At 36.5% G+C, this 13,216-nt stretch overlaps 1 protein-coding gene across 3 annotated transcripts; it reads left to right on the top strand.

The window, feature by feature from the left end:
* Positions 1-2,037: 2,037 nt before the first annotated feature.
* LOC112507131 lies at positions 2,038-4,921 on the top strand. Of its 3 annotated transcripts, XM_025111569.1 has the most exons (3): positions 2,038-2,881; positions 3,973-4,019; positions 4,611-4,921. In XM_025111569.1, exons 1-3 carry the CDS (start codon positions 2,662-2,664, stop codon positions 4,665-4,667), a joined length of 324 nt encoding a protein of 107 aa, XP_024967337.1. In that variant the 5' UTR covers positions 2,038-2,661; the 3' UTR covers positions 4,668-4,921. The 3 variants fall into 3 exon arrangements, with proteins under 3 accessions (XP_024967337.1, XP_024967336.1, XP_024967335.1); XM_025111568.1 differs by lacking the exon at positions 4,611-4,921 and having other exon boundaries at positions 2,046-2,881; positions 3,933-4,272; XM_025111567.1 differs by lacking the exon at positions 4,611-4,921 and having other exon boundaries at positions 2,047-2,881; positions 3,973-4,272.
* Positions 4,922-13,216: the final 8,295 nt, after the last annotated feature.

Genomic DNA, 13,216 nt, shown 5'->3' with positions numbered 1-13,216 from the left:
TTTTATTGGGCCTTAATCTATTTACCGGGCTTCATTGAGTTTATTGGGCCTTAATGAACTTTATTTAGTTTTATTTGACTTTATTTGGTTTATTGGGCCTTAATATGTTTTATTCGGTTTCATTGGGCTTAATCAGCTTTATTAATTAATTTTTGTAATAATTTAATAAATAATTAGTAATAAATAATTTATAAGTAATTAAATTAGTAGTTATAAAATTAAAAAAATGACAAAAATCATTTTCCCTCACGACGGGTATATATACTTATAGCACATGCACATATCGCGGTTAGCAACCACAACATATATATATATATATATATACACACACACACACACACAAACAACACATGTACATGCATACATACGACATCAACATATAAAAATATGTACATATAACACATAAAAATGAGAAAATAAGAAAAATAGAAAAATCCTTCGCTGATCCCTCGCAAATTAGCGAGGGAATCTGAATTTTGTCATTTCCCTCGCTGATCATTCGCTGATTAACGAGGGATCAGCGAGGGAATTTGCAAAAGAAATTTTCCTCGCAGATCAGCGAGGGAATTTGCAGAAGAAATTTCCCTCGCAGATCAGCGAGGGATCAGCGAGGGAATGAGTTTTTTGGCATTTCCCTCACAGATCAGCGAGGGAACAGCGAGGGAATGAGTTTTTTGGCATTTCCCTCGCTAATCCCTCGCCCCTCGCTGATCTGCGAGGAATATTTTCCCTCGCTGATATTCGTCGCTGATACCTGGTTTTCTAGTAGTGTTTTAATTGACGAGGTAATTTTGAATTCGTGGCTCTATCCTTGTCTGAAATGCATAAATATAATGTATTCTGATTCAAAGTTTATTGCTATTTTTGTTCTAAAAGTTTTCACTAAAATAAAGAATAAAATTTATGAAAACAAAAGTTATTATAAAATTTAATAAAACATAACCCTAATTGACTTACCCCAAGATCTCACTGTAAGATGGCAACAGAGAAGGGGGTATCGGGGATCTTAATCGTCATCCCTGCTTTTCAATCCCAATTCATGTACTCATTCCTGTCGAGAAATAAGATTTCATTTCCATCCGATTGGGAATTTTTTTCCAGTCTATACAATTTAAGGTTGTTAGTTATATATTTACATATCACGTATATAAATGTCAATTTTATATTTAAACAACATATGCTGCTAAAATATTTATTACTTCATAAACTAAACATTTTATTATTGCTTCATGGCCATAAAAATATCATAAACTGCTTCTTCATGTAACCAGAATAGTGCCCTATGAAAATAAATTGTTTGTTTAGAATCTTAACATGAAAAGGATGTGCAATCGTTGCACCTTTTAGCTGATATTTATATACGGTGTTAAGATATTTCTATGTGAAAGTTTAAAACAAGTAATTTTGTTGGTCCCCATGATGATGATGCCATGTTTTCCACTTGAAAGACTTTAGTCTCTACCGAAACTGAGCTTCATGAGTTCGTAGGGAAAGTATAATTTGAAAAGTTATATAAAGGGTTTAAATTAATGATTGTGTTATATTTTAACTTTTTAAGATTTTAAAGTGTTATGTCTTCATATTTACTCCTAAATAAATTATTAGAAACTAAAATGTTGGTATAATATGCATATATAAAGAAACCAAGTATGCCTCTGCACCTTGTTTGGTGCACATCTGTAACTATTTGCAAAAAATATTTGATCTCATACAAATAATGTACTTGATTATGAGGTTTAGACTTGATGTATTATTTTATTATGACTTCAATTGCAAGGATTATCTTGACAAGTCGAGCATTTTGTTTTTGTAGGTTGAGTGGATATGGTGGTCGTTAACAGGGTAAAGAAGATGTCAACCGGATTTTAAACCATCTTTGCAAGTGACGGTAATAAGAAGGTAAAAAGATATATGGGTGTGCGTGAAAGTTACCTTATTAGGTCATTTTAATAGAAGTTTCATCCTACTAAGCATCTGACCATCTAACCTAGAGATCCAACGGCACTTGTCCATCCACCTCTCTTCTGCTACTATATCATCACATAAACCCTAGCTCCTTTGTTCGTCATCTGAATTTTATGCCTTAGGATTTAATATCGTTCTTTCTCTCTCTCTCTCTCTTCTTATTCGATCATTTGATCTAGAAGATGAATCAGACATTTACTCCCCAATTCAAAGATAACTTCTGCAACAACTGTGGTTATCAAGAGCCGCGATTCCTTCACCGTGTCTGGTATGAAGACAGAATCCAGAGTTTCTGCACATCATGTATCCTGCTTTCCCACAAACAGTCCTTTTGTCCCACCTGTCTTTCGTTCCATGATTTCAATTCGGAAGGCATGTTTATCCGTTGTCCTAAATGCTTATCTTTCTCTCATCCCAGTTGTTTCTACTCTAATCGCAATTCCTCCGAAGCACCTTCGATGTGCTCATCATGCATGAACCCTAACAGACTAGTTTCCGCCCTAAAAAAATTTAAAGCCAGAGGAGATAAAGGAAGTATTAACGGGATGGATAAGAATATAGCAGATTTACTCTTGACAGCAGCAAAGATAGCGACAATGTCGATATCTAAGGCAGCTGAGGCATCAAAAAGTTCTGCTGAGAATCTAGCAAACAAGACTGTTTTGGCAAAGAAAAAGGCAATTGCTGCAATAAATCATGTTGTGGAATATGTTGATAGGGAATATAAACGTTACAATGTTGGAGAGGGAAATGATGATGATGATGGGCCATCGCTGCTTGATTTTAGTAGTGATGAAGATTGTTCTACTGAAACAGACGAAGGTGAAGCCGACTATGATATTGACAACCCATCTGAAGATGATGCTATTTAAACAACTATCCGCTCACATCATTAGCTCTGTTGAAGATCGTGAAGGTGAGTGCTATATGTCTGAAAATAGTGTAATTTGTGAAATTTAGAAACTGAGATGAATGGTATTTCATCTTTTTTGCTATTTAATCCCTTATGTTGTCCTACAGTTCGAATCTTGTTTTTTGCTAATTCATCTTTTTTGCAATGTTATCTACTTGATTGTAGGAGTTATATATTTCACTAATTGGGACTATACTTTCTAAAAAACTTTCACACTCTAAGGATGAATGGTCACATTCTCTAAGAGATGTGGAGAAATTTAATCCATTGTAGGCAAGAATAGGCCTGTGCATTACTTTGAATTTCTTTTTTATGTTTCTATAGGTTGAGGACATGAATATTTCAACAAATCATTTGGTCATATGAAAGGGCATACTGAGTTCATCTAATGATTATTATCTAATTTTAGGGGAGAGATGAAAACAAGAGCAACAACATAGATAGTTGATGGCTATGTTATATCTTCTGATACCAAGTTCGATTTATTGGTGATGTTATACATGCTTTTATTTTGAAAGAATGACTTATCTTTAAGTGATAACGACAATCGAGTTAAGAATGTTAGGATTCTCTTAGGAAGGGCATTTGATCATCTTTTTCATATAAGCTTACTATTTGGGTCCCATTTAGGTCTATATAGAACCTATTATGTCCATTAGTTTTATTTATGCCTCTTGGGTTTATTTTAGACTATTTAAGTCTATTGAGGCCAATTTTGGATCCATTTAGGTGTACTTTCTTTTTCTATGCTTATGAAGGTCAATATAGAACCGATTTACATCTTGTTTTGGACCATGTAGCCCCGTGTAATTAAAATCTAATTAGGAGCAATATAAGTTTATTTTGGTTCGATAGTGATAGTCAAACTCAAAGGTTGTTGGCAGTATCTAGCTTATACCTATTTGCCAATAGCAGGATCCCAATAGAGAAATTAAGGATTCAATTGGAACATACTAGGACTTGTTTCCTTCATCTACCCAATTGGTCAAGGAAGTTTTTCTCATGGTATGCCTCTAGGAATTCTGATACTTTCATCTTTATGATTGTATTCCAGGCTGAGCACAATATACTTATGCACCCATTTCACATGCTAGGTGTAGCTGGTGATTCGACGACTCCCTACTCAGTGGACTATTTTGAGGTATGTGGCTATCAACTTTTGGTCCACAGTTCTACCTATAATCATTCCACATCATGTTCCCTCTTCTTACAAGTTCATATCTCAGTTAATGTATTTTATAGTATCTTGGTTGTTGTGGATGTCCATTTACATGTACTTTTAGTCTCACCAAATTATTTTTTGCAAAGAGAGGTCATTAGTTAGCAAATGTGGGTGTATGCAAAATTAACATAAGTTTTGTTGGACTAGTAAAGAAGACTGGACTGATTTAGCATAAATGCAATTTATTCTTAAGGGTAAGCATGGAGAAACATTGTCAGTGTTCAATAGAAAATTTAGGGTTAGTTGGCTTTTTCTTTCTTATTCTATTTTTGAAACTTCCATCATGTCTCATTTTCAGCCTAACCCAACTTGTTTGCACAGAAGAGCATTGAATCAAAGTACATATATGTGTGTGCATGTGTGTATGGCATATTACACTCACATGTATTTTTCAATTTTGGTGAGACTTGAATCCCGGATCTCTAGGAAGATGGGGTTATCAGTACTATTGTACCAGTGACTCTTTGGTAGAGAGCTATATGGTTGAACTAATGTAACATCAACTTGTAGGCATGCATTTCAAGAATGTTCTACCTTGACAAAAAGAAATACACGACTGTTTCCTAGTTGACAAGTCATAGTTTTTCTTCCAGAATGTAACTTGGTGAGTGGGAACAAAGGTCACCTAGAGGAGAGAACAAGTGACTTCTTGTAGATGCCAACTTTTCCTTTCAACTACTCCATTTTGTTGAGGAGTATTAACATACGAGCAAATGTGAACTATCCCTTGTTGATTGATGTATGTTCCAAATTTAGAGTGGCAATATTCTCTTGTATTGTCAGTTTTCAAAATTTGAACTTTAGCTGAAAATTTGTTTTGGATCATGGTATTAAACCTCTTAAAAATTGGTCTTGCCTGCGATTTTTCTTTCGTTAAGAACAACCAATTTATGCGGGTATGGTCAATGATGAAAGTGAAAAATCACTTCGAACCTGAGAGATTCTTAATTTGAGATGGTCCTCAAACATCACTGTACAATAGGTAAGTGAAGCTTTATATGGAATCAAGTTATAAAGGTATTGTATGGTTATGATAATTGAAATGTTTCATATTTGAGTGAACGGAGATTTTATTTTTGAATTCTAAAATTAGCTTTTGTAGATACAAGAAATTAGGGTAGCCTAGTCTATGCTGCCACAAAATAGTTTTTGGTCTAAATTAGAAACTGTAAACAAGGCTTGCTTGAAAAAGACTTGAGGGTGCATTGAATTAAGAAGATATATACCTATGCCAATTTTCTTCCCCAAGATCCAAACCTAAAATTCACATATATTTGAAAAATTTAGTACTACACTTTAGGTCCTTAGTTATATTACTAATTGATAGAAGATTATACACAAGTTTGAGAACATATAACACTGCATTGAAGAAGATATAATTGGATATAACAATTGTACCAATACCAAAGGCATGTGAATTGGATCCATCCACCATTGTGGTACCATCTCCTTGTGGTTGAAAGTTGTAGAAGACATTTAACCCACCAGTCATGATCTGAAGTGTCAGAATCTAAAATCCATGGTTTACTTAGCATCGTGCTAGTTGTCAATTCATTCTTTTGCTCCACAATTGCGATATTTAGTTTGGGTTCCTAGAGTGTTACAGATAATTTTCTCAGAGATGCTACTTTTTTCATTTCTAAATGATTCATTATTTTGAGATGCTACAATGTTTCCACAACTATCATTTTCTTGGAAATTTGGCTCCTAAGATGTTGGTTTCCCATGAATTTCCCAACATATCTCTTTAGCGTCTTGAATCTTGAGAATGAGAATGTAGGGATTGTTGTCTTTGGTAGTGATACTGCTATATAGGAGATCTTGTCAAGCACACTGGTGGCAAATTCATTTGTAATGATCACACCATGGACATCCAATATTGTTCAAGGAGCTTCCAAATCTCATTTAAAATCTGCTTGCAGATTTAGAATGGTATCGTGTTATCAGAGCAACCCAATCTATGACAGAATAATTGAGGTTTCTCCAAATAGTATCTTTTACATTGATTTCTTCTTAAGGTACAATGCTCCTCAGATGCTAGGTAGCGGGTTAGTGCTAAGGATCCGTCCTCGAACCACATCTAGTTCTTGATTCAGCCTAAGCAACAATTTGTAGATCCCGTCGGTTTCTAGAATCCTCCTATAAAGTTTTGCATTGGTGTCACAACTCTATATGTTTGTGTCGAGAATGTCAAGTTGCTGCCAATAGCGAGTTAAAGTCATACTAATGCCATATGATAGTGGAGTCTCCTTGTCTATGAAGGAGGCCCTTGATATCAAAGATGACAACAATATTATCCTTGTTGGAGAATGTATCCCAAGATGCTTCCGAAATCTCTGCCGCTATCGTGTATTAAATAAAATGCTCATTGATCTTTGGTGTCATGGACATCAGTAACCAAAAACTTATCTTAGAGGGTGTTTACTTATGACTTAATGGGCTTAGTGAGTTGAACAACTATTCGCATAGCCAAAATAGGTGTTTACTTGTAGCTTATTCGCCCAGATGATGACTTATTCGCACAGACGGAAATGCTATGTTGTCCACATTTAGCCCAAAAAAAGACATCCCTACCCCTTATACTTTAGAATGCCTCCTTCCAGGTTAGGAACATGCCTCTTTCATCTCCATCTCCAAACTTCATCTCCATAATCACCATCTCCAAACTTCATCTTCATCATCACCATCTCCATCATCACCTACCCTTTTCTCGATCACTCTGATTCGACCTTTCAACCCTACGCGCTCCAATATTTCTCCTCTACTGGTTCAATTTCTTCTCCATTGATAATGATTTCTTCTCCTTCACTCTAGTTCGACCATTCAACCCTAGGTGCAACGATTTCCTTCACTCGGTTTCTCCACAGGTAATGATTTCATGGTCGATTTCTTCTCCATAACAGCTGGATTTCTTGATCGATAGCTTTATCAATTTCTTCTCCACCATTTTATGCTTAGTCGATATCTTCTTGGTCGATTCTCCACATAGCCGCTCGATTTCATCTTTTTTTTTTAACTTCTTCTACTTGTTTGATCTGTTCAATACTTTTTTGATTTCTTCTCCATAGGTGCTCGGTTTGCTACTATTTTCCTAAGGATGTTGAACTTGAATTTGAGATTTAGAAGATATGAACTTGCTTTTTGATATCTTGATGGATTTACATATTTGAACTTGATTTTTTGAGGATTTGGTACATATGGAAAAAAAAAGTTTGAGGGTCTTTTTGAGGATTTGATACAAATTTGAACTTGGTTATCCGATTTCATTGTTCATGAAGGGGTTTTTGAGGGTTTTTATACTCTAGGGTAAAAAAATCATTTCCATCATTAAGATTGTTGATTCAAATAACACGTTATTATGCAGATAAAGAAATTTAAATAAACAAACAAACACATTTATCCATACAAGATTTAATAGAAAATTTGGTAATAAGCCCCTTAGTCAGTCTTTATCCTTCTCTAAACTCCTTCAATAACAATTGTATTGGTTTGAGGATTATGTGAATGAATGTATCTAGACAAGAATGTCTTCAAAGATTAGAGCTAAGGGTTGTCTCCTTTTGTAAGCATATGAGGTTGTAAACGGAGATGCAAAACATAACCAATGATTGCAAGACTTCCTCTCATTTCTTGTGTTCCTTTCAAGAAATATAAGCATATATGGATATACAAAGATTAGAGTTAAAGGGTCGTCTCCTTTTATAAGCATATGATGGTTTTATTAGTAGTCTTGTTTTATTTGGTATAAATATAAGCATATATGGATATACAAATAGAACTTCAATACAAAATATTACCTGCATCATACAGGTGATTTAGTTAAACTACATTAATTACGTATGTAGCAAATTAACCAAAATGATGGGTTAATTTGATGATAATAACTTGATAAAGAAAATCTTATTCATCTCAATTGTTAGGTAATCTTTTAAAGTTGGTATGATTATGAAAGTATATATGTATCTAATTGATAAATCTTTTTTGTTTGAATGGACTAGATGATGAAATTCATGTTCATCAAAATAGGAACAAAAATAAAGTTGTTTTCGTGTGTTTCCTTAAAATAAATTTTTTGAAAGTAAGTTTCTTAAAATTGAGATTTTAAAAATCTGTCCGTCAAATTAAGGACGAACACAAAATTGATTCCATTTCAATGTAGTTTGTTTTTTGATTATAAGATACCAAGGATGTCACGACTTACGGTTTGTATTTCTTTATACCGCATAGTGGTTTGATTTACGGGCTTTAGTAATTTAAATTGCGGTTCAAACCACACTACCCCACGTATTAACTTTTATTAGTTATATATATGATATATTTTTATCACCTAAAAGCAAAATAACTTACTAATTACTTTAGTTGTGGATCTTGATGAAAGTTAAAAGCTCGATATTTATTTTCAGAGTTGTTTTTTTAGTTTACTATTGCCCTTTAAAAGTTTGATTTCAATTTACTATGAATTAGATTTAAGTATATTCCGTATTTCCACTTTGTATTGAAATGGGGTATTAACTATGAAATTTTGTCATGCATCGGTATGAATTTGTACGCATCATATTTATATACAGACTACATAAAATGCACCGTATTTTATGGTGAGTTATTTTGCAGTTTGAGGCATGAAACGGTTTTGTTATGTGGTTTGGAAAGATGCCCAAACTGTATTTACGATTTTGGTTCTAACAAGCGATGCACATTGAACGCACATAATTATACCGAACTAAGAGGGGGTATCCTTGATCCATATGATATGGCAACTCTAATTTTGATGGAAATTATATAAAAAACCTAAACGGTTGAATAGCATGTGAAAAATTTAAGTATATGAAAAACGTAAAATTGCCCAAAAAAGTAATGCATTTGGTCAGAGTCTTGTTATTTGTTACGCATTTTCAATACTTTTATTCTAGTACACAAATGTGATATTTTAAGCATTTAAACTAAAGTATGTTATCAAACAAAATAAGAAACATATCAAAGTGAATTTGTATTTTCATGAACTATAATATGTAAACCAAGTAAGGCTTGCAACGGGTGGGGTATAGATAGGTTAAACATTCTTCCGTTTCTACTTATTTAAAATAACAGGTAAATAAACGAGTAATTATTTATGTCATAAAACTTCTATCTATATCTGTACATTACCCATTAAAATAACGAACGGTGAAACGAGTAATGGATAAATAGTAAAAAATCATTTTATACTACGAATAATATTGTTAAAAGTAAAAAAAATATAATAATGTATTTTACATCTAATTCGTTGTAATAAACATTGTAATGTTATTAATAAAATATAATTATAGTATTTTATCTTAAAAACACAAACACAATATTTCTTTTTGTTGTATTTGATTTAATTACCAAACTTTTTTCTCGTTTAATCATCATAAACACTTTCATCTGTGATAATCATCATAAACACTTTCATATGTGATAAAAAGAAATTAATTACATTTCTTTAATTAATAACTTTTACCCTCCTAAGTTTTTAAAGTAAATTATCTAAAAACTGCTAATATTCCGATCCAATAAATTACATGAAAAAACGAGCATTTTGTCTTTTTGATATGACTTCCATCTTGATATAATTTTTTTTTCACTTTAACTGTTTTTATGTGAATTATTATCTATATGTAATATTCATTATGAATATTCATGTACGCTCATATGTGTACAACAACGCGACATCGCAAGTGCCTAACTTGCCATTACCTTCTTCAACATCATATGTGTATAACCTGAAAACATCGTCTTCAACGTCCTAAGTACGTAAGTGTTGATGATGGAGGTGCATTGTTCATCGCACCTATGGATCTTCATTGCATCTCTGGTTGGTCTGGACACTTAGGATTTCTTCAGGCTTTTCTTCCATCGACCTTCTACACTTCCACACTTGTATGTTTTTCATTACTTTTACAATAAGAGTGATGGGGTCTAACAATCTCCCCCTAAGTAATGAAAAAAGAACATAGACTAGTCTATGAAATATGGAAGAATTGTAAAGAACAGAGGCTAGTCTAATTGAAACATCCTTTTGCCAAAAAAATTCATTGGTCGAAAAGTTGGATGGTTTCTTACAATATGGAAGTAAATATAAACATAAGATACATCAATCATGGTTTCCACTAAATTTTTTCCAAAAACGTATCTTCAATCCTCTATAGCGGATGACTGTGGAGATACCATGGATCACTTCTTGACCTTTCTTCATCGGCATGTGCACTCTGCCCAATCTCTCTCGAATGACATTTTGAAACCATTCAAGTGTATCGGTTGAATACTTGAAGGCCTCAGTTAGTCTAAAATACTTTTTGATTCCATACTCGTTCTTGAAGACCAAGCCGAGTTCTGGTTGAGTTAGGACTGATGCAGAGTGCGTCTCCTGTAGGCCTGAAAAGTCTTCATTTGGAGGTGTGCAGGATAGTCTTTTGATGCCTAGTTCAAGAGCTATTTGGAAGTCATTCTTAGCTTTGAACTTCACCAGGGTCCCTATTGTCTCTATAATCGCTCTATTGGCCATCCCGTACCTTATCCCTTAATCATGCCTCTAAGTTGTGTAGCCATACAAATCGATCAAGTCCCATGGATTGAGATTTATTAGATCATTATCGTTGAAGACACTGATCATCCCATGTGCGTGTTCCATGGTGTACTCGATGTATTTGATGGCCTTGTTAGTGAAAGTTCGTAGCTTGATGTCAAGGACCGTCTTGATTCCATCGTTGGAGAAGATGGCTTATGATGGAGAGGTCGTCTGTCTCACAAATCTGTGACGAAGCAGGTCCATCGACTCGGGTGAAAGGTTGGGAGGATTGAGAACTAGTTGTTCATCACGATCATGGTAGAGATATTGATAGATATTCTCCGTCATCACGGGTTCCCTTGGTGGCACCGGTGGACGTCTCCTTAGCGTCTCCATCTGAGCAACAATTTCTTCGACTCTATTCATTGTTGGAGCTTGCCTTGATGAAGATGGGATGTCTGCAGGCACCTTCTGGGTAGGTTGGGTGATGGGTGGTTGTGTTTGGGTGATGGATGGTTGTGTTTGGGTGATGGTATTTGTGTTTGGGTAAGGATAGGTTGGGGTTGTATCGTAGAGGGTTCTGGTTGGGATGAGGTTTATGGTTGTATAGGTTTTGTTTGTGTGGGTTTTGGTTGAGTGGGCTCTGGTTGAGTAGGCTCTGGTTGAGTGGGTTCTTGATGAGTAATGGAGGGTTCTGGTTGAGTGGGTGATGGAGGTGGTTTAGGTGATGGGGTAAAGGGTAAGCCTGTTTTTGGTTGGGGAGATGGTGGATGGTCAGATGATGAAGAACCAACTAGAATTGGTGCGAACTCATTGGTTATGGGTAGTGGGTTTTGGGTGAAAGCATAGGGAACATGTACATTATGTGCATCATCAGAGGGCTGATCCTCTAGTTCCCTTGCTTAGGTTCCTTGGGTTGGTTGGTTGGTTGGTTGATCATGTGGTGGTGGTGGTGGTGCTGCACTCTCCATTGGTGTGCTGGTCTGGTTCTCCCCCATGAGGACCAAGACCATGATCTTTCATGAGGACCAAGACCATGATCATCCTGGTCTGGATCATCATGCCTTGGCCTCTTAAGGGGCCTGCTGGTGGAGCAAGAGGCTCTGCTCCTCTTCTTTGTTATTCTGAAGGAAGCAAGATACTTCCTTAGTGCCTTTCTTCTTCGTGTGTCCTCCATCGATTGGAAGAGAGAGTTGGTGCGTGCATGTTGTATATTAAGGCTCTTAGTGAGGGCCTTGGCAGGCTCCACGGCTCTTGAGACGAATTTGGCACCTATCTCATTGAAGCTTGAGATTAAGGCCTTTGAGAGAGCATAGAGGTCTGCTCTTGTGACCAAGTCTATAGGGGTGGAGGTGGAGGTTAAGGTGGGTGGAAGTATGGTGATGGAAGAAATAAGGGTACATATCTCTGCAGTGAAGGAGGAAAAGGCTTTATCATTGGTGGGTGCTGTAGAGGGAGGTTGAAGTGAAGCTATTTGTGCTAAATTGGTAATGATGGTAGTGGGTAGGGTGGCGATGGAATTGGTGAGGTTGTTTACTTGGGTAGTGAGGGTGGCAGTGGATTCATCTGTCGCTGTAATTTAGGCTGAGAGGGCGGCTAGGGTGGAGTTGATGGATTCATTTCTGGTGGTCGATAAGTTGGAGAGGGAGTTATGCTGCTGGACCACCAGTTGTTGGAAAATTTGAAGACGAGTTGTATTGTCCCTTTATTGGGCTTCGAGGAACGCAAGTGATTGCTGAATCGATGAAAGATCGATTGTAGGGATGGATTCAGCAACCCTTGCCAAGTTGAGTTTAAGGTCATCCAAGGACCGCTTAATTGAGTCAGCAAAGGCTTAGAACTCAACCTTTGTGACCAATTCTGCAAGGGAGGTAACCCCTACAGCAAAGGATGCTGTAGTTAGGCCTCAGTTCTAGAGGCGCCTCCATCGATGCCTTCTGGAGAGGGAGGCACGGGGGGACTTCCATCATGTCCTCGGTAGCCCTCAAGTGAGGAACTATCTCGTGATGTTGCGACATGTACCTCTTCCTCATCGGATTCAGAGTCCGATGAAGGGAAGTAAATGTGTTTCCCCGTTGCTAGACTAAGAATCGACAGGGTTTATGTTGGAAGGGGCGATCGCTCTGAACGATCGACGAGTACATCAAAATCAGAAGCAACAAATGCTTCTGTGTGTGAGGAAAGTGAAGATCCATGAGGAGAAATGGCTCTTATGTCTTCATCACCCCCTGTTGGGAGAGAGGTGATGGATGTTGGGGTATCTCGGCTGTTTCATCTCCAGAGGCCCAAAGAATGGCCTCTGGATGGTTTGGTTGGGTTGGGATTGGACTGGGTGGTCCTTGTTCAATGCCCCTTTGGCCTTGGTCGCCAGGGGTACAAGACGTAGTTGCCCGGGGTTGGGGTGATGGAATTGAAGTGTGTATAGGGCCGAGGGAGGTGGGAGGAGTTTCATCATCATCATCATCTTCATCATCTGATGAAGAAGACTCTTGTGCTCCCTCGCTTGTATCAGGGCAGGGCTTTATGTGCTTTGGGGTAGCTGGCCTGGATTGTTGGGCCAACAGAGAGCTCTCGTAAGTTCTACGACAGG

This window comes from Cynara cardunculus (genome assembly GCF_001531365.2).
Source record: "Cynara cardunculus var. scolymus isolate 2C chromosome LG 2, CcrdV1, whole genome shotgun sequence".
NCBI lineage: Eukaryota > Viridiplantae > Streptophyta > Magnoliopsida > Asterales > Asteraceae > Cynara > Cynara cardunculus.
The sequence above is the reverse complement of the archived record's forward strand: the minus strand, read 5'-3'. Positions and strand labels throughout refer to the sequence as shown.